Raw genomic sequence first — 21,567 nt, 5'->3', positions numbered from 1 at the left:
AAAAATATACAAAAATTTATTATCTTTAAAATAATCTTATGACCTATTTTGAATTATTACTTATAAAAAAGAGTTTATTTCTTTTAAAAAAATCAAATTCTTGTTATATTGATTATTCATATATCATTTTCTTAAGAATTTTTGGTTATTAATTAATAATTACTTTCTAATTAGAAACTAACCATATCGTGAAACTCAAATTCGAGCAAATCAAAAGTATAATTTTTATACAGAATTCTTTAAAAAACATATTACACAAAATTAAAAAATAATAAATAAATTAAAACATTCTAAATAAAATAAAAAAAAATAAAAAAAATAAAATATGAAATACTTAACTTTAGCTATCATCTCTTTAATTGCTATAAGCTTTGTTAATGCTGACACTGTAGCAAATTGCACTACTAAAGTTGGATAATTTCCTGATTGTGTAAATGCTCCAAATACCACAACATGTTCACTTGATACATAAAAGTATACTTTGTGTATTAAAAATTCATGTGACTCTAATGGTTCTACATCAACTCTTGCAAGCTGTATAACCACTTGTGGATAAAACCTTTCTGATGCAACTGTTTTAGCCTATATTAAGAATGCAGCCGCTTGTCTCAATAGCTCTATCTTAGCACTTTCTTTAACTATTTTATCTATTTTTGCTTTAATTTTCTGATAAAATATTATAATATACTAGCTAGCTTTGATTTTATACATTTATATTATGTATTATACTTAGAGTTTTTGTTTAGCTTTTATTTTAATTAAATTTAATAATTCAGAAAATAAAATACAATTATTACATTTATCAGTTAAAATTAAATAACATTGTGGTAAAAAATTTTATTTATAGCATTTTACAATATTAAAAAAAATTTATTTTCTGATATATTTTGATATATTAAATGAAAAATCAAAAATAAAAAAAAATAGTATTTAAATTATTTGTTTAATTTTTATAAAATAACAAAAATATAAATAATATATTTTTATTTTAAATATTATTTATTTAAATTTAATATATTTATTTAATCATAAATTATTAAATATTGTGTTTAATTTTAATTGATTTTAGGAGGAATAACTTTCTCTGTATGTATCTTGTATTTAGATTACTTAATTTTCCTATTTAAAAAGTTTTCAAATAAATTTTACTTAAAAATATATAATTTAATTTACCTTCTATTGTAAAACATCTAATGATAAAAAATAATTATCATCAAATTCATCTAATTGTTAATCATAAGGAGTACTACTACTGGCTAAAAAATATTATCTTTCAGTACTCTTCTATTTATTTGTAAATGTGTTAGGAGATTTAATATTAAAAATATTATTAGTTAAGAAATTTGTCGAGGATACGCCGCTAAAGATTTTTTTTTCTCTTATACTTTATAAGAGTTTTTTCCATAGCTTATTAGTTCTATATAGATTAGTGTTTCTAAATTTTATTAATTTTGAGCTGTATTAAAATTTAGAAATACTTTTTCTTAATTTTTGCTTTATTTTGTCCATAAAAGTGTCTTTCTAATTTAACAAGATAAGGATTGTTCCAGAATTAGAAATTACTGAATATAGTGCTATTAGATTACAGAATATTATTAGCAAATAGCCTATTAGAATCAACTTTTGAGATGGTCTACTTTCTTAAATGATAAAAAAGAGGAATAAGAAAATAAAATTAAGCATAAGCATGAGCTGTTTTTCGCACTTCATATTGTTAACACTTATGTGAGGTTTTTTAGCAATCAAATAAGCATAGTATGATAACAAAATAACTTTTATTAATACTAATTTAATAATATCGTCTAAGCTTGAATTAATTATAATCATTAGCAATAGTTTTTCATAAATTTTTATGATTTCCCAGTAGAAAAATTTATTTTTATAGCCCTTATAAAGTATTCCGTAAATTATATCAACAAGAGTTGGAAGACTGGTATCTTTTATTTATTTAATTTTATGCAGCTTTCTAATAAATATCAAAGGGATAACAACACACCAAATTATTGTGAGAGGTATTATTGTGGAGCAAAGTAAAATGATATGAGGTTAATCATAACATTCCTGGTTTAAATCAGAAATCAAATAGTAAGTATTTCCTATCTTAGTGCAAAAGTATCCAGAAAATATTACCTTTGATATTGAAGGCTGATAGAAGATGTACATAAATATGAAAGTTGATTTAAGATAAATCTTTGATATCAATTTTTTCAAATGTTTATGCTTTTTTTTTAATACTATAAACAAAAAAATTACATTTACTAGAATGTATTGAGCAACCATGCTTAGTATTTGAGTTATTATTCTGTGGTACCAAATAGGATAGTAACTTGTTGTCTTGATTAAACAATCTAAGCTTAGAAGTGTCAAACTAGAAGGATTTCCAAATATTCCAACTGAAATTTCTAAGAAACTAGGATATTAGATACTTAACCCAGACATAAGAGACAGAATTTAAAGATAATGAACTAGTATCTTAATCCATAAATTAAAGGATTCTCCTTAGTAAATTGACTTACTTGTCATCAGCAACTCCATCTTTCTAAAAATAATCAATTTCATAACTAAAATTTTTTTATCTATCATATTAAAGACATAGATAAGAGCATAAAAAGTATATCCAATAATGATTAAAGCAAAATAAACATATTGTTTTGTTAGATTTTTGCACTTTTCACAGTAGTTCCCCTTTTTTCCATACTAAGAACCCCATATACTAGAATTTCCATCACAAGAATCACAAAGAGTTCCAATATATCCAGGTTTACATCTTTTTATTTATCCTTCATACATTTCTGAGCATCCATCAGATACGCAAGCATATATTACATCAGAAAGAACAGAATCTCTCCAAAACCCATCTTTTAAAATAATTTGATCTTTTTAGCAGCTAGTTGCCTGGTCAGGGCATGATTTACAAATTAAATTATTTTAATTTTAAGTTGTTGGTAAATCTAAAGAATATTTTCCTTATCCACACTCTTAGCACCTATAATAAAAAATTATTGTTTAAAATTATTTTAGCAAGTATAATTAAATTAATTTTTAAATTTTAGCTCATAGCCTCTAAATATTAAATTAAACTTATAAAAATATTTATGATATTAATGAATCTTTTTTTAGAATTAATTGTTATTAATTTATTTAGCAGTTTATATTAAGGTAAATTATTTTTTTTTTTTTTCTAGCTTGAATAAGGTAGATTTTATTAAAAGTATACACAAACCTTAATAAATCAGGAAAAAGTAGAGGTAATAAGGTCAAGATATAATTGGTTTCTTATGGGGAATGGCCTTAATATTTGAGGAATTATGGTAATTTGAAAATTTTTGGATTTAAATAAAAATCTTTCATCAATTTAAGAAAGATAATGAAAATTAATTTAAAAATATTAAATTTGTTACTCAATGAAATTATTTTTAGCAATTTAAAGTTCACCTCTCAAACATTGTCTAAATATCAAAGTTAAATTGTAGTTTAGCTACTGTGAATTTACAAGGGGATTTGATTATATGCTGACACTTTATTACTAACTATTTTTGTAGGTAGATGACAATAAAAGTTAAAATGACCCTGTATCTTTTACTCTTTCTAGTGATATACCTTACAAAATTTATAAATTGGGATTTTGATCGTTTATTACTTTCATAAAATATCCCATTCTTTCATTTTAGATTTTTAACGATTGAGGATATAATTCAGAGTTTGTGAAATTTAAGACTCTATTTTCTTCGTCAAAGAAATTAAAATAAACCTTCTCAGTTAGAGTGCTACCACTTGATAAACCAACTATCTAATTTGAAAATATAACTTACCCCTATGAAGTTACTTTTTAGATTTGTGTTGGGCAAGATCCTATGTTCTATCCATAAAATAGTCCTTTAAATATTTATTTTAATTTAGTTAAAAAAAACAAAAAAATGGAAAGTTATTTATTTACCAATATTTGATATAAATTTGTTAGATAGAAAGTTTTTCTAGTACTTTTTAAAAGTTTAATCTCCTGGTCCATACCAGATCGCTCCTCCAATTTAAGCCTCATTTTGATAAAAGCTTGAGTTAGTAATGTTAAGCAAATCAGAATCTTGTAAAGCAATAGCTCCTCCTCTTTCAAGCTAAGCAGTATTGTTTATGAATGTAGAGTTGTTTATTGTTATATTCTAGGAATATTCAAAATAAATTGCTCCTCCTGATGAGTATGATGCAGCACAACTAGTAAAAATAGATGAATCTATAACTATTTGATAATTATTTTGGTTAATTATTGCCAAAGCTCCTCCTTAATAACTTGAAGTAGTATAATTATAATTATTTGAAAGAAGATTAATCCTGTTTATTTATTATAATTTAACAGCACCGCCTTAGCATATTTTTTCACTTGTTTAATTTATGCAGTGTACATTCTAGAAATAAGATTAATCTATTTAAAGTATTTAAGATTACTCACATATGATTGCTGCTGAATTTTATGAAAAAATATTTGTAAAATTAGAAGCTGATATATTTATTTGACCTCCAGTTAAGTAAATTACAGAATAATCAACTAAGTTAATATTGTCAAATAAAGATTACCCAATAGACCCTTGGTTTTCAGTTTCTAAATAGATAGCTTAGAATTTTAATTAAACATTTTACATAAATAATTTAGTGATTGTTATGCTTTACCCAATTAAATAGAATATCTCAAAGGCTAAGTTGTTTTAACATTCCAGAATATTAATACCATTAAAGTTTATTAATTAATTAGAATATTAATTATTAATACTTTATATATAATTAGTTGATTTCAAAATACCAACATTTTAAATTTATATGACTTAAAAGTTTAAGAAACTACTTATTTGGCATCCTTGAATTTCTATTAAGTAGTTGCCTAAGCTGTTTTAATTGAATCCACCTTCTAAATCTTATATACTATTGAGTAATCTTGTAGTAACTAAATTATGAACTTAACTAACTATAAAACTTTATATATTTAATTAAGTAATTCTGATGAATTTAATAATGCTATCATGAGTAAATTATATATTCTGAATGGTTATCTGAGAAATATTTATTGCACTACAGTTAAAGAAGTTCATAACATTAAATTAAATTCTAGAATTTTAAATCTAAATTAAATTAACATTTATTGTGTTTATGTTATTAAATGAAATTATTGATGATATTGATGTAGTGTTTAGATTTTGAATGTTTAGCTTATTGATAATTAATTAATTTACATTCTAAAATTGTATTGCAACTTAATTTCTCTCTAAATTCTAGTTTTATATTATTAATTCTTCAATTATAACTACAAGGCAATCATTCACATAGAAAGTTGCAGTGTCATTAAATAATTATAAATATACTTTATCAAAAATAATTTTATTTAAATTAAAAAATGGATTCAGTAATTATTATGCTTATTATTATTATACTTATATTGAAAGCTATATATTTAAAAAGATTAAATTACTGAAAATCGGGTTCAAATAACTACTATCAGTTAGTATCAAATTATTTATATTCATATTATCATCTGAAGAAGAAATTTAAATTGCAGTAGATCCATTAAATATGTTAGGGAAGTACACTATAATATTTGACATATTTTAGCTTACCTACTCAAAGTTTATTTTGTACAATCCAATCATCTTGTTTTGTTATTAAACTTAGTATTAAGCCGCATAGTGCTATTTTATTAAAAAGAACATTAAAAAGTAGAAATTTATAATTTATTTATTTCATTCATTTTTATCCTAAAAGAATTTTAGAATGATAATTTAGAATTTAAAAAATTTTTGGATTATTGATAATTGTTTAAGATGAGTTATTAAATTGGTTCAAAGCTCAATCTTAATAATAAATACTTACTTGTTAATTCGTCTATAACTATGTGGGCTGATTAATTATTTCAACAGTAGCTTAAGTTGTGTTCATATTTAAATCTAAATTATTGATTTCTACATTAAATAGTGTATGATCACAAAATCCTACAATTTATACAGTTTAAAGAGCATTTTGAGAATTATAAAATTTTTTCAAATTAATTATCTAAGATTTTTCAAGATTATTAAATGCCTAAATTAAAGAAGTTTTGAAATAGTTCATCTTGATAAGGTGGAGTCCGTATTGCAAAAATACCAAGAAGTACTCATTCTCTACATATTAAACTCTAAAAATATTAGAGTAGATAAACTAATTAACTATATATGAATTTATGATTGATAATGTTTTTTTATCATATAAAATAAAATTTGATATTCCTATTAAATAGAAATAATTGCTATCAGCTATAATTTTTTAATTGTATTAAGCAGCATTTTAAATTTGAGCTATTTGCTAATTATTTGATAAGTCAATTACACTTGTATAAAAATTACTAGAGTAGAGCAAATATTGCAAATTATTATCAAAGTTGATGAAGAATGTTTGCATGGTTTAATTCGAAAAAACGTATTAATAAATCTGCTTAAAAATGATATTTTAAGAGCTATCATAAGAAATCTAAAACACAGTTATATTAGATTATAATTAAAACACTATCAAATTTTTATTTATCTCCAACTATTTTTATATTATTTTAATAATAATTCCATAAATATGTTAAAAACCTTAAAAATATGTTTAAATTTATTAACATATTAAAGATCAAATTGATGTGAAAAAGTATTTACTTAGTAAGGATATTGAGCAACTCCAATAATCGAAGATTCTTTTTATAAATTAGTGTCCAAAACACTAAAGCTGCTGTTGGTGTAAAATAAAGAAATATACTAATCTGTTTAAACTATTATTCCTGATAATTATTATTATGTTTTATATATTTTAGTGAATTAGTAACTTTTGCTATTAAACATATAAATTGAAGTGTCATTACCTAAACAATAGATTGTTTAATTATAATACTTTATTTAAAGACAAGAATAAGATATGTTGTATATCTAGTAGCTATTTGTTTAAATATTAATGACATGATATTATGACTTAGAAGGAAAGACTAATATTTCAGCAGAGGAAATTTTAAATGAAAAAAAGTTGTATTTAGATTTTGTGAAAGGAGTTTTTAATTTGATTTGTTAAGATAATGAAAAATCTGAAATATTTTTGACATCTATTATTCCTGAGTTTTAATTTAATTATGCAACTTAATTTAAATCTTCAAACACAATAAAATTTATTTTTGTAGATTTATTGAGGTTAACTTATTTTTTGAATATTTAGCTTGATGTATCTATAACATAAAACCAATTTCCACTAGGTATTATAATTTCATTTGAGTATGTTACTGCTAAATAAGGATTTAATTATAATCCACTCACTAATGTGGTTCTTAAATAAGTTAATGTTGAGAGTTAATAAATTTCAAAAGATTTCTATGATACCAGAGTTAATAAATCCATTTATTCTTGAGTAAAAATATACTATCCTTGCACACCATAGTTAAAGGATTAAAATGAAATTCCAATTGTATTTTACACTATAGTATTACAATTACTGAAATTAATTAAAATCACTTATGAGCTTGCCACTGCAATAAAAAGCTAATATTTTTTTTTTAGATTAAAATAATATATTTAAGTAACAAAAAGTAATAAAGCTGAAAAATTTTTTAGTAAATTCTAGCTTAAATTTAATAATTTTTTTAATTTAGATGAGTTTAAATAAATGAGTTAAAGTAGTTAATTTGAATAAATCATTTTAATCCATTTTAAAAAAATATTAATTTAAAATTAATTAAATTACCTTTGAGTTAGGCAAATAGACAAATTAGTAAATTTACTTGAATTATACAGAACAAATTTGTTAAAATGAATCTAAGTCAAAAGAGATTGCTTATTATAGCAAGTTTATGATTATTAATTGATTTATATCTAAATCTATTATATATTTTGGTTATGAGTTTTTATTTTAGTTGTAAATGTTTTAAAAATTTTAATTTGGTTGATATTATTTTACTTATTATAATCCATTTACAGATATATTAAATAGGAAGATATTAGTATATTAAAAGGTAACAATTTAATTATCTTTACTAAATAATCCATCTTGGAATTATATTTGATATTAGCCAAGCTTTAGTTAAAAATATGAAGCGTTTTCATAATTAATAAAATAACCAATCTAGTTATCAACAGTTATTAGTACAAGATTGAGAGAATTAAAGTAGTAATAATTAACTTTATATTTAATTAAATTCTAATTCGATATTTAAATATATAAATTTTGTTAAGTTTAAAATAAATAAACTTGCATCACTTACTAGTTTTATTAAAATACGATCATCATATTTACTATTTGTTCAAAATAAATAGCAATTTTTACAGGAATTTAAAACATAGGCTGAGGAGAAGTAGAGTTAAATAAATAAATATTATTATTTAAATTAGCAGCATAATAAACCTAGTTTTAAAATACAGTGTAGCCATAAAGAATTTATATATTATCTTTTAATAAAACATTAAATTAAATATTGAAATAAAAAATTTAATTTTTTACCGCTTTTGATTAAGAGTTATGCTGTTTTATTTTTTACATCAATATAGCCTATTTGAGTTTGTTAGATTGTGAAAAAAATTTTTTGTTAGTAATAAATGGTCTAATCTATAGTATACCATTTTGGAATCTAAACCATACTCAATGCGTCTATTAAGAATACAGATTACGAATATAAAGTATCATAAGTAATTAGCTCATTTTAAAATGAAGGTTAAAATTTCGGAATTTAGCTGCCTTATTATACCACTTTCTACACATAAGATTATTTATTTAAGCTATAAATACCAATGAAATTCTATTTTTTAATAGAATTTATAATTAAAAAATTAATTAAATTTAAAATAAAAATCTATATTATTAATTAATTAGTTACTCTAAAAAAATTTTAATTAAATAAATTAATTATATTACATAAGTAGGAAAATTGACAGGCAAAAGCGATACACTCCCATAAATAAAAGCAGATTTTATTTAGGCTTGAGTAGAGAATGGATATTGAGGAAGGCTATTTGAGGTATTTGTAGCCACGTTGTAGCTATAACTTATTGATTAACTAGTATATATAACATAGGTTCTTACTATTTAGAAGTTTGTCATAGGAGTTTGAATTTAATAGCTTAGTGTTAAATTTGATGTTACATTATATATTTTAGTTGATATTGCTCCTATAACATCTGTATTATATAGGACAATAGGTAATGATTGGTAAAATACAATAAATTAATTTTAAAATAAAAATGAGTTTAAATACTAAAACAGAATTTAAGTATTTATTTATTTTTATGTATTAAATAGAGTTACTACTGGCGATTAAAAATATTTGCAGGTAGAGAGTAGGAACAAATGTGTGTAGTTATAAATAAAATAATCAGTATTGTAGAAGAAACTATTAGAAAAAGTTAGGGCTCCATTATTGTATTAAAATACAACTGCAGTACTGGTATTTGAAGGAATGTATATTTTATCTTAAAAAGATGTAAACAAGCTGCTTATTTCCTAATCTGCAAGGTAAAAATTTAAATCAAACCCAACAACACCTTATTTACCATTAATCACATAAAGCTTGATAGAAGAATCGTTTAATTAAACAAGAGCAAGTAAGTATTAGTAACTATTAATGATAAAAGTTTAATTTTAAGAATTGCTAGGTATATTTAATTAGAAAAATCTTTGTTAGGTCAAATCAAATATTAAATTTCTCTAAACTAAATCATTATATAGGATTAAGTATTGGTCAATATTTATGACTTTATCAATTTAGAAATCTACGAAATTCTAAAAATTTTATTAGTGCTACTAGAAAAATATAAAATTAAAGCCAAATTAATAAACAAAGCATATAGCGTTGTAACTTGTAAAGTTATAAACTCCAATAATATCTCCATACATTTACCATATTTTTCCTCCACCATAAGTACTGTAGTTTCTAGATTAATAACTGTTTGTTTATTAAATAGAAACTATTTCTAATTCATTTCTATTAGCAATTATTAATTTTCCCTTGGTGTTATCGAAAATCACTGTTTAATAAGTAGGTGCTTAGCTAAAGAAGTAATATTCATTAGTAAAATTGAATGAATAGATTTGTTTTATTTCTTGATTAATTTATTTTAGCAATTTTATTGTGTACTAGTTTCCAATTTAAGAAAATGTATAAAAAAATGTATTGTCTATTTTGAATAGGCTTTCATAGTTTTAATTTTAGAGGGCATTAAAATTATAATTATTCTCTTAAGTGTTTAAAGTTTCATTTCTTATTATTTTACCTAAACTAACTGCTTAAAACCCTAATTAAATAAACATTTTTTAAATAAAAATTTGAAAAATAAAAAATTACCTAATTATCCTTAAAACAAGATAAAATCTTATTAATCTAAAGACTAACATCCTACTAGCGCTCCAATTCCATAAATTTAAAACACTGCATTCTTATTTTAAAAGAAAAAAAATGATAAAACTAAAATTTCAATATTTAAGCTCTGCATTAAAATTTCATTGTTTCATTATAAATAAAAATCAAGATTGATTGTTTTTTAAATACAAATTTGATAAAAAAATTAAATATAATTAAAATTAAAGTATTATTTTATTTTGAAATAAATAAATTAATTAATTGTTATTTAAAAAAAATATTTCAATAATTTAAGATTAAAATATTACTTAGTCGTAGTTTAAAATTTAGTTGGTAGAATTTTAAGTTAAAGGCAAAACAAAACCAGAGGAAAGAGAACTAGTATTCAAAAATAGCAAATTAATTGTTTTATTAACATATTTAGTACACAACAATTAGCCTTAACTGAATGTTCCTAGCATACTTATTTGGGTTGTGTTTGAGGCGTTTACATAATATAAAGATTATTACTCTATGTTGTAAAAAAGTATTGTATTCATTTCTTCAATAAAAAATATCATATTATTTTTTTAGATTTTCATTTTATTATTTGATTAAATTGAAGTACTTAACGAGGCATAAATGTTATTCTATACTAGAGGTAAATTCACATCTATTAGTGGATTTGTAATCAGCTATGATGTTGTGTTTAAATTTGATGGGGCATAAACGTTGCAACCTTTACTATCCACATATAATAACTAATTTTTTTACAAGTTTCTCATTTAAAATTTTTTTTCTGGAGTTTTGAAATGATTATTTAATTCAAAAACATAATCCTCTGAAGTTTAATCATTATCTACTGCGTCTAAATTATTGCTTTTTTAGAGTATTCTTTGCTATTGTAACTGTATTTAAAATGATGTAAGATTGAATGCAGTATCTAAGTTAAACATAGAAAATGAAAATAAGTTGTTATTTTAATTTAAATTGAAAAGATAAGATCCTTATTAAAAAACAGCATCGAATTAAATAGGAAGTTAATATGATTCAACGCTATTTGATAGTATGTTAATTCTGACTATTGTCAAATAATCATTCAATAGAATATTAATATAATTCTAAGTAGAATAAGTCAATTAAGAAGTGGCATTTAAGGAGATACTATAGTATGGCTTGAGTTCTGGGTATAAATAGTATACTACCATAGTGCTGTCAATAGCAATTATCTATTTTATTAATTTTTATTAGCCAAAGTTATAAATATTAAAATTTTACAGTAGGATTTCCTTATATTTCAACTAATAGAATCTACTAAATATCTTTATCTTAGTTGTTGTTTATCTAAATTATGTCTGTTTTTAAGTTTTATACCTTCTAAATCTACGAGCATGTGGCGGTTTATTAATTGTAACCTTCGCTGCAGTAATATTTACATGTATTTTCTTTTGAATCATAATACATCCCTTTCGTAGAGCATAGACTATAGAGACAGATAGTTTAATCGCTACTTAGATCCCAACCTTAATTACATTACAAACATGTATCAGCTTGATTGCAAATTGCGCAATTTTCCACTTTACATTTTTTACATTAAGCAAAATAATTACTCTTGTAGTACCCTTGTTAGCAAGTTGAATTGCATACTTAATTTTTATAATCCTATTTATGGAAATAAAATAAATATTATGCGTTAATAAATATAATTTAGAGTTACTAAAAAATATGATTAGGTACAGCTTGTGCAATTTGAACCATCATAGCAAGAAATGCATTATTATGAGCAATTTTCACAACTTTGAGTGTACGAATTAAAATACTTTCCTTAAATTAAGCAGTCATCTAAAATAGAAGCCTTCGATATGTGTAAAACACACCATAAATATAAACTCAAATAATACAAAGGATTTAGCCTAAATTACATTTCAATTTTAATTTCTCTCAATTAGCTAATTTAATAATCTTAATGCTTTATAAAGATTTTTTTCTTTTCAACTTGCAATAATTTTTTTTAGGCTATTTGATATTAATTTATTTTTTTTCTTTAAATGTAATTAAGTTTTTTTCAAGCTAAAAGAAAAATCTATTCATTTTTACCTTTGGTTTTTTGAAGACTGATTTGCCAGTAAATGCTTAACACGATAATCTTATTTTTTCCCATATAAGTGGCAAATTACCAGAAATTTAAGCTAAACCATAAAGCTTTAAAATTTAGCTTACATTCTTTTTTCTCTAAGCCTAAAAAATATAAAAGATATTAATATAACCATAATTAAGAAATCCATCCAAAAGATATTTATAAATCAATCAATATAAAGATTAGTATGATTTTTATATAAGCATTAAAAAAAAAAACTTAATCTTTTATAACTTTCATATTTACATGAATTAATTAAATATGTTTGCTTTAAAATTTATTATATTTTGTTGGAGCTAGCAATATTTAAAATATTTCACACATTTAAAAAATATTTTTAAGCATAGCCCTCCAACTCAATCTAAATATAATTTAGTTTTCAATAGTGAATTATAATTTAAAGTAAAAAATATCTTTAAATTAATTTGAATATATTGCCACAAAAGTAATGAATTTTAAATATTTTAATTACAGTAACCTATCTAAAACCCTCAATATTTTTAAAAATAACTAACTTATCATTTAAATTATAATTTATTAGAAATCTTTCGAATTTTTACTAAAATTAGAGAAAATATTATTAAATTATTTTTTAATTCTAAATAATATATTTTACAAAAGTTTACATTATGAAATGTACATATATACTTATGCTATTGTTAATTATAGTTACTCTGAAATAAAATGTAGATGGAAAATTGAATTTTATCTTTTGGCTAATTATTTGCTCAAATCTTATAAAACCAATTTATAAAAGGAGAAGATTTTAGGGATCCCATTCATTTTTATTATCTCTGTTGACAAAAAATATGACAAATATAAGATGAGGTGGCCAATATTTCTCATGGTCAATTTAATAGGTTTAACTGTATAAACTAATATGTAAATTAATTTGTTAAATAGCATAGAATTAAAAAATAGATACAAAAGACATTTTTTAATAGAATGATTTTTATTACAATTTTAAATTAATTTAATGATTAAAAAAATTATTATTTTAATAAAACTGCTTCACAATAACTTTAAATAGGTTTATTGAGCCATACTATTTGGAAATATTTTTTATATTTGCCAATTTCGTTTATATTATTTTGATGTAAAAAAATATAGGTAAATAGGTTTAATAAATAGGATTATTTTATTATAATAAAGATATTCATATATTTAATTTATAACTTTAATAAATTGGATAGAAGAATAAATATATTTCGTTTCTGATATTTTTTGATCGAAAAAAAGACACTATTAATGCCATATTTTTTATTAATAGAGGCTTTAAATTTTGTTATTATTCATATTCTTTCCTTTTTATTGTATTTGTAAATAATTAAACCAAAATAGTATCTTAAAATAACAAATATCTATCTTTACATATAAAATGGAAACTTAATAAAGTGTATAAGCAAAAGCTTAATTTAAAGTAGAATCATTTGAAGGAAATGAATTCATAGATTTTACTTTAAAATTAAAATTGGATGAGACTGCCCTAGTTTAGAATAACTCACGTTAAAAAAACTATTAAATTGTGATTGACAATAGTGGCTCAATGGATGGTACTAACATCCAATTAACAAAACAGCTATGCAACGAGTTAGTTTAATTTGTGATAAAAACATAACCTCATTCTAAAATTTCCCTAATGACCTTCAATACATCAATAGATCATGTAGAAAATCTGCATTTGAAAAGCCTCAAGTAGGTAGAATAATTTATTTCAAACATAAATGCAAATGGTGGAACTATTTTTCACATTACTTTTGATAAGCTCAGAGATATATGTTAAAAATTTACTAATCAAAATGAAGAACTTGTTATCGTTTATTTGACTGATGGATAAGTTTAAAGCGGATAAGACTCTACAAACTTAAAAGACTCCTTTATATTCTTGTAATAGGTTTTAAAAAAATTTGTGAATAATGTAGAGGTTCATGCTTTAGGCATGGGAACTTCACATGATCCAGTCATTTTAGATAAAATTATTTCACTTTAGACAACTCAGAGCACCTACTAATTTATTAAAGTAAGATGTCGAATAATTCTCAACTTAAACTTTTAAAATATTTATATGATATTGACTTATAGAACTTATTGTTAATTTGTAACCATAAAAATAATAATATTTATTTATTTTATTTAAAAATAATAAAGGAAAGTAGCGAAATAGAGGGTGCTTTCAAAAATATTGTTGATATTATAGGACAAAATTTTATTGAAGCATATTTGCAACGTAAAGATGGATAACTTTGCAGAATACCTTTGCTTAAGAGTGCAATCGATGTATCACAAAAATAGAAAAATTGTGTTTTAATTGATAATGATTTGAAAGAAAAAATATTCTATAATTCAAAAACAAAAGATTTGGTGTAAGAATTAGAAAGCAATTTTTAATTAATTATTAATCTAAACCACACTACAAATATTGAGATTCCACACCATATAAAGGATAAAAGAATTTCTAAGATGAGTGAAGGAGATTCTAAATAATTATTTGAATAAATAAATTAAATGTACAACTACTTGGAAACGAAACTCAAATTAATCATTTAGGAATTAAAAGAATATGTAAATCAAAAAAGAACTTCTATAGAAAAAGAATAAATTGTGAAATTTTCAAATCAAATAAATTAAATCAACTCAGCTTACTCAAGTTCAATAAGCAAGCTATTTAAGTTAAGCAGTCTACAAAGATAAAAAATTAATGAAAATAACCCTACTTTATCTACTAGAATTAAAGAAGCAGTAGATATTGTTTCCAAGCTCTCAACTAGTACAATTAGCACTATCGAAATAGCTTTATTAAATTAATTAGCATATCCAACTATAACTAATAGACTTTTTGCCAAGAGATTAGAAAAAAGAAAAGGTGCTAGTATTTAATAGTTTAATGATTATGAGATACTAAAAGAAAAATACCTTCAAGAGTTTTAATCTAAAGAATAGTAATTATCTAAAGATCTCTCATAGTTAAGTTAAGAAATAGGTGTTTGTTTCTTATCCTGCTAAGATATAACAGAGTCTATCCTCAACAAGGACTGCCTATGTGTTACATTCTCTGTAACTCGTTCTGAGCTTGCAATAGTCAGACCAGAATCTCTCAAAATCAAAGTATTTTAAATTCAATACAATAGTTTCTAAAAATAATTCTATTAATTAGGCAGTCTAACCAAGTATAATAAGTGCAAAAAGTTTTATAGATTGCATTAAATACAGTCTAGATATCTCACTCGAAAATAGTGGTTCATTCAATAAACAGTAAGGAAACATAGTGCAAGGTATGATGAGAGAAGTTATCAATGCAGCAATGCCTTTATACATTCATAAGGAACACTGGAATATGGCTAAGTTATGGCTTGAACCCATTCTAGGTATGTCATTTAAATTAATAATAGTATCAAAATTATTTGAAATAAATATAGTACTATAAATAGTCTTTTATATTTAATATTTTTGTTTAATAGGTTGGGTGGTTACTTTGGATCCTTTAGGATATCACCATGCTTAAAAGAGAACAATTCCATTTATGCTACTTAATCATACCATCAGATAACTTATTGAATATGGTATTACCAAGTACGGACTTAAGTAAATAGACCTAATATTCTAAACTTGCTCACAAATTATCAAAGAAGAAGAGCAGGATAGTGTTCAATTATAGATTGAAAATTCCTAGGCTTTGAAAATAAGAGAAGAAATAATTAAGCAATATGAAGGATTTATGCAAGATGCTTCTCAAAGACTGGGAGAAAAAATAACGAACATAGAAATTTTCTTAGCCAAGCTCTACATTGCAAAAACTCTTGATTGGATCTAAATAAAAAAGGATGATATAAAAACATTCTTTAGATATGTAATTGAAGAATAATTAAGAAGAAACATGTCAGAATATTATTTGAAATTCCCAATATTAAGTTTAATTTAGCTATTTGATGGAAATAATGTTGTATTTACAAATATGAACAACGAATTCTTGAATAACCTTAGCTCAACCCTCTCAATCGTTCACTATTACAGGTAAGATTCATTGAAAATTTAATAGACAATTTTAAACTATAAAAAAATGATTTTTTTTCTCATTTGCTTTTTAATTTTTGAACAATTATTTTATAAATTGTATTAAATTAAATATTTTATATTTATTTATAGATTCCTATTTGAAGGTTTTAATGAATAAGACAGCATAAATAAATCCATTAATATAACTTAATCTAAGATAGACATGATAACTTTAGTTATGGCTGATAATATAGACTAAGTGAAGGCCCTATTTGCTCAGAATACTATTTAAGGATAAGATAAAGTAAGAAGATCAAGTATTGGCTTGAAAAAATATTTTGATCCATACTCATAAGAATACAATGTTTTAGACGCAATAAAGGAAATTTAAAAGCAAGAATAAGTAAATAAAGTTTCATATGTAGAAGAAATGGCATCGAAATCTAAACATAAATTAAACATTAAAGGTTAATTTTATTTTACTTGCCCAGATATATCTAAAAAATTATAAGATTAAATGGATTAATTAGCTGAAAATGACAATATTAATGATTTCAAGATATAATTAGAACAAATGTCCTAATATAAACAAGATAGGTAGTGGTATTTATGGTATTTGATTTCTAAATAAGTTGATTAACTCAAAGAAAAGCTTTTAGTAGTTAAAGAAAAATTTGGGCCTTTCAAAAAATTCAAAAAATATTAAATCTATTGCTTAACTAAAGGAGGTTATTTGAATTCATCTGATATCACAGAGCTTGAAACCCCATGATAATTATGCAATATATTTGCTATTATATATCTTACTTTAATGTTTTTTTATAGAATTGTTTGTAAAAAATTATTCAGTAAATCTAAAAATGTTTTAATTGTTTAATTGTTTGTTTTTAAATAAAAAATTACAATTTTATTTAATCCTACCTATATAGTTATTTTTATATATTTAAATCAAGAATTCAATATTTTTACTAATAAAAATGAGAAATTTTCTCTCTTTGCTTTTTGAGATAAAATATTTTTCAAAAGTCTAAATAATTTCATGCAAAAATTATACCATTGATTCATTCTTCATTCACTTTAAATATTAAAAAATTTAATCCACATAATTTTTCACATAATTTTGATGTTTAAAGTGATGAAACTCAACATGTAATAGGAAAATTAACTAATTAGAAATTTAAAAAAGTAAATATTGGATTTAGCATATGAATAAACAAGCATATAAACTTTATTAGCTTTTAAATAATGTTGATTTCGAATAAAATCTTTGCACGTATTGCAATAAGAAAAGTTGATTTTTAAAGAAAAAGGTGTGATAAATATAATTCTTTATAATATAATAACAATAATAATAAATCTAATGTTTCTAATATTTTCCATTATTTTATTAAAATGAATGAATGAAAAGATATTTGTATCTGATAACAGAAATATTAGTTGTTTTTTTTTTTGATTGTTTGCATGTAAATATGTTAAAGAAAGATTATTCATTATAATATAGTTATAAATCTATTCATCAATTCAAAATAGATTAGGAAGATTGATTTGCATACTTCATAAAGATCTTTTTTTGATGGAAATAAGATATAATTTCAAATTAAATAAATAATTTAATAATATAAGAAGATCATTTGAAATATATAAAATGAATAAAAAGGTTATTTTGGTTTTAGCAGTCATTTTAGCAGTTGCTTTGTGCGAAGAGTCTCTTGCTAAGTATTAATTCATTCCTAAGGTTACTCAACCCCGTCAAAAGGCTCCTTTCTTCTCTGCAATTGCTGTTCAACCTAATGGCAAGTTCGAAACTGTATCATTGAATCAATATGCTGGAAAATACTTAGTTATTGTTTTCTATCCTTTCGATTTCACCTATGTTTGCCCCACTGAATTGGTTGCTTTCTCTGATGCTATTGATTAATTCAAAGCAATTAACGCCGATGTTATTGCTATCTCCACTGACTCTCACTTCACTCACTTGGCCTGGATTAAGACTCCTAGAACCGAAGGTGGTGTTGGAAACTTGAAGATTCCCCTCCTTGCAGATATTTCAAAGAAAATCTCAAAGGCTTATGGAGTCCTCGTTGAAGATGAACTTGACGAATTATATGGTGCTGCTTTAAGAGGTCTTTTCATTATTGATGGAAAGGGAACCATCAGAACTGTTTAAATTAACGATGCTCCCGGTAAATAATTGATAATATAAAGATATATATAAATAGATTTTTAGTTTCCAATATCAATAAATGGATAGCAATTAGCATTTAAGAAATAAAAATCAAATCGATTCAATATTTATTTATAGATTTGTTAAATAGAAGTTAATTTAATAACACATATTTTTAATTAAAAAAATTATTTTAGTTGGTAGAAGCGTTGAAGAAACTTTGAGATTAATCAAGGCCTTCTAACACACTGATACTCATGGTGAAGTTTGCCCTGCTAACTGGTAACCTGGTCAAAAAACCATCATTCCTGATTAAGATTAAAAGATCAAGTACTTCTCTAACGAAAAGAAGGATCTTTGAGGAAAAAATTATTTTAAAAAAATCAAATTAATGATAAATTCTATCTTAAATGATAAATATGTTTTTTTTATGTCATTTGATAAATAATATGTTAATATTGACCAACTGACAAACTGATAGTATGAAAAATTTTAATTTAAAAAAAGCCTTTAATTATTAAATAGAATTTAACTTTATTATTTAAATTGCAAAAAAATAAAAAAGTTAAAAAAATATTTTAATTTGATTTTTTGTTTTGTTTTGAATTTTTAAAAAATATTGCGCGTTTTTAATGATAAATCAAAATTGAGTCTATATGATTTTTTTAATTAATAAACTAAAAAAGTTTTTATACAGTGTGAAATTAATTCATAATAAATAATTTTAGAAACATTCTTTCAAAATTCTAAAAATTTCTTATTTTGACAATTAAAAATGGTTTTTAACAGGTAAGGCCAATTTTTAGAGGATTTTGTTAATTTTATAGAATCATTCGTTCATTATGCACTTTATCTAAAAAATGTGTATCCTGAAACATTTTTTCAAGTGAGAACTGTGTTTGGTCTTTAAATTAAGGTAGTAAAGGAAGGCATATTATATGACTATATACACTAACTTGTGGAAGATACTAAGTAGCTACTAAATTCGATTTCTATAATTAGACTTAATTTAATATAAAGTGATAGTATCAAAGAATATGTTGATTTAGTAATTGATAAGTCTAAAATTTTAGAGAAAATAGATTCCTTACCTAGCTAATTTGAAAGAGATTAAATATTTAAGAGTATGCTGTATAAAATGAGTTAAAAATTACAAAATAATTTTAAATTTTAGCAAAACTATGAAGCTAATTCTTTTGAGCTGCAAATAATCACAAACGGCTAATACGCTTAATCTAAAGAGCAAAAAGCGAGTTTGTTTGAAAAATGGATTTTAGAAAAGGAAGTAATTAATATAACGGATTAAGAAAAGAGTAGTAGCGCAAGCTAAAATAACGAAAGGTATTTATAAATTGCTAACTTTTTTATCAATTTTTGGCAAATTAAAAATATAAATTTTATACAAATTAATAGCGTAGTAATGATTGATGAATAAGCTTTTATGAAAAGCTTGAATGAAAAAAGTAATAGAAAATTGAATCAGGATAGTTAATAATTCTAAATCGGTTAATTAGAAAATTTTTAATAAAATTAAGAAGGAAAACGCCTAATTGATATCGGACACTTTACTGAACTATCATTGATTATAGTTGATTATGGAAATTGAATATGCGATTACAAAAAACTCTAAATTTATTACTGAATTAATTTTCAAGATTTTTTTAGAAAGATAAAAAATCTAATTTTTTCTTTCAGTAAAAAGAATATAAACAAGTAAATTATAGAGAACTTCTATTTAACTTTTTTCATTTAAATATTTATATTTATTGTTGGTGTATTTATGGTCTATTTATTTTAATTAAGTGATAAATTAAAAGTATTTGAATGGTTCTCGTATGTTTTTTACAAATTTAATATTTGAGTTAAATAATTGTTCTATTGGTTTTACATTTTTCATAAATAAGGCAGATGTTTTTTTAACATATAAATCAAATTTAGTAATCAATATGTTTTAGAATAGTAAATACTTCTAACCTTAAGTAAATAATTGAATTTAGCAATATTAATCAATTTATTTTTTAATATAAAACTATAAATTAATGGTAATAGTAATTTTCATATATATTATCTCCTTTTATTACATTTTTATATAGGTAAGAAGCGCTATGCGCTATTTTTAATTTAATCAATAGCAATTTACATTTGATAGAACGAATAGTATTTTTGACTATTTCTAAAATACTTTCTTTCAAATTATTTAAAAAATATCTACATATTAAATTAATCTATTTCCAATAGAAAATATATGGCAAATTTATAAAAATTGAAAAATTAATTTCTGTTAAAATGTTAGCATTATCTATTTTCTATTTTTAATGGTAATATTAAATTAATTCATTGAGCGTTTATATTGAATGAAATTGTCCTCATTTATATAAATTGTAGAGATTTTTTGTATTTACTTTATCAAAATAATTCTTCCAAAATTATATTTGATCTTAAAAAAATACTACGAGGAAGATAAAATAAAAAAATCATAGATGTTATTTTGAATTTATGAAAATACTTGCTAGTAACTTTTTATTTCAAAATTTTTAGTTTAACTTATTCTTTTATAATAATTTATTTATGTTTTTTTTTTTATTTTGAATTGTATCCCAGCTCTGTATCTTTTATTTTTAGAAATAATTTCTATTTTTTTAACTTTTTTAAAATTGTAAAAATGAATTTTTTAAAATTTGAACTGACTTTTTCATTATTATTTCAAAATTTTTGTTTGTTTAAACCATTTAAATTTGTAATAAAAAAAGATAGAAGAAATTTAGTTTTCATGTTGGAGAAACGTAAAATATAAATTTAAGGTGAATGAAGAAAATGTTAATTGTTACAGTTACTTTGCTCTAAATTCCGTATAGTTAAGCTGGTTTAAATTTTTCACTAACAAAAAATAATAATAGTTGGTTTGAATTAAAAATTGCATCTTCTATCTTTTTATATTTATTTTTCATATGTATTTTTTAAATC

General features: G+C 22.5%; 5 protein-coding genes across 5 annotated transcripts; 4 read left to right on the top strand and 1 right to left on the bottom strand. All coding sequences in view use genetic code 6, as the record gives it.

The window, feature by feature from the left end:
- Positions 1 to 325: 325 nt before the first annotated feature.
- Positions 326 to 670, top strand: TTHERM_00721560 (transmembrane protein, putative; the record flags this gene model as incomplete). The annotated part of the gene is made up of 1 exon (XM_001031888.1): positions 326 to 670. The coding sequence occupies one exon, from the start codon at positions 326 to 328 to the stop codon at positions 668 to 670; it is 345 nt and encodes a 114-aa protein (XP_001031888.1).
- Positions 671 to 1,026: 356 nt separating this feature from the next.
- TTHERM_00721550 (transmembrane protein, putative) lies at positions 1,027 to 12,151 on the bottom strand (the record flags this gene model as incomplete). Its single annotated transcript, XM_001031887.2, has 16 exons — positions 1,027 to 1,119; positions 1,174 to 2,986; positions 3,402 to 3,876; positions 3,938 to 5,672; positions 5,854 to 6,546; positions 6,657 to 6,828; positions 6,889 to 7,459; positions 7,763 to 7,859; positions 7,939 to 8,426; positions 8,479 to 8,773; positions 8,890 to 10,265; positions 10,316 to 10,406; positions 10,639 to 11,538; positions 11,588 to 11,886; positions 11,931 to 11,971; positions 12,027 to 12,151. The coding sequence occupies 16 exons, from the start codon at positions 12,149 to 12,151 to the stop codon at positions 1,027 to 1,029; spliced, it is 9,264 nt and encodes a 3,087-aa protein (XP_001031887.2).
- Positions 12,152 to 13,824: 1,673 nt separating this feature from the next.
- TTHERM_00721540 (von willebrand factor type A domain protein) lies at positions 13,825 to 17,211 on the top strand (the record flags this gene model as incomplete). Its single annotated transcript, XM_001031886.1, has 5 exons — positions 13,825 to 14,466; positions 14,595 to 15,551; positions 15,601 to 15,811; positions 15,905 to 16,457; positions 16,590 to 17,211. 5 exons carry the CDS (start codon positions 13,825 to 13,827, stop codon positions 17,209 to 17,211), a joined length of 2,985 nt encoding a protein of 994 aa, XP_001031886.1.
- A 767-nt stretch (positions 17,212 to 17,978) lies between these two features.
- Positions 17,979 to 19,100, top strand: TTHERM_00721530 (antioxidant, AhpC/TSA family protein). The gene is made up of 2 exons (XM_001031885.3): positions 17,979 to 18,622; positions 18,801 to 19,100. The coding sequence occupies exons 1-2, from the start codon at positions 18,013 to 18,015 to the stop codon at positions 18,962 to 18,964; spliced, it is 774 nt and encodes a 257-aa protein (XP_001031885.2). The 5' UTR covers positions 17,979 to 18,012; the 3' UTR covers positions 18,965 to 19,100.
- A 278-nt stretch (positions 19,101 to 19,378) lies between these two features.
- Positions 19,379 to 20,209, top strand: TTHERM_00721520 (hypothetical protein; the record flags this gene model as incomplete). Its single annotated transcript, XM_001031884.3, has 2 exons — positions 19,379 to 19,944; positions 20,017 to 20,209. The coding sequence occupies 2 exons, from the start codon at positions 19,379 to 19,381 to the stop codon at positions 20,207 to 20,209; spliced, it is 759 nt and encodes a 252-aa protein (XP_001031884.2).
- Positions 20,210 to 21,567: the final 1,358 nt, after the last annotated feature.

This window comes from Tetrahymena thermophila (genome assembly GCF_000189635.1).
Source record: "Tetrahymena thermophila SB210 genomic scaffold scf_8254515, whole genome shotgun sequence".
In the NCBI taxonomy this organism is placed as follows: Eukaryota; Ciliophora; class Oligohymenophorea; order Hymenostomatida; family Tetrahymenidae; genus Tetrahymena; species Tetrahymena thermophila.
The sequence above is the reverse complement of the archived record's forward strand: the minus strand, read 5'-3'. Positions and strand labels throughout refer to the sequence as shown.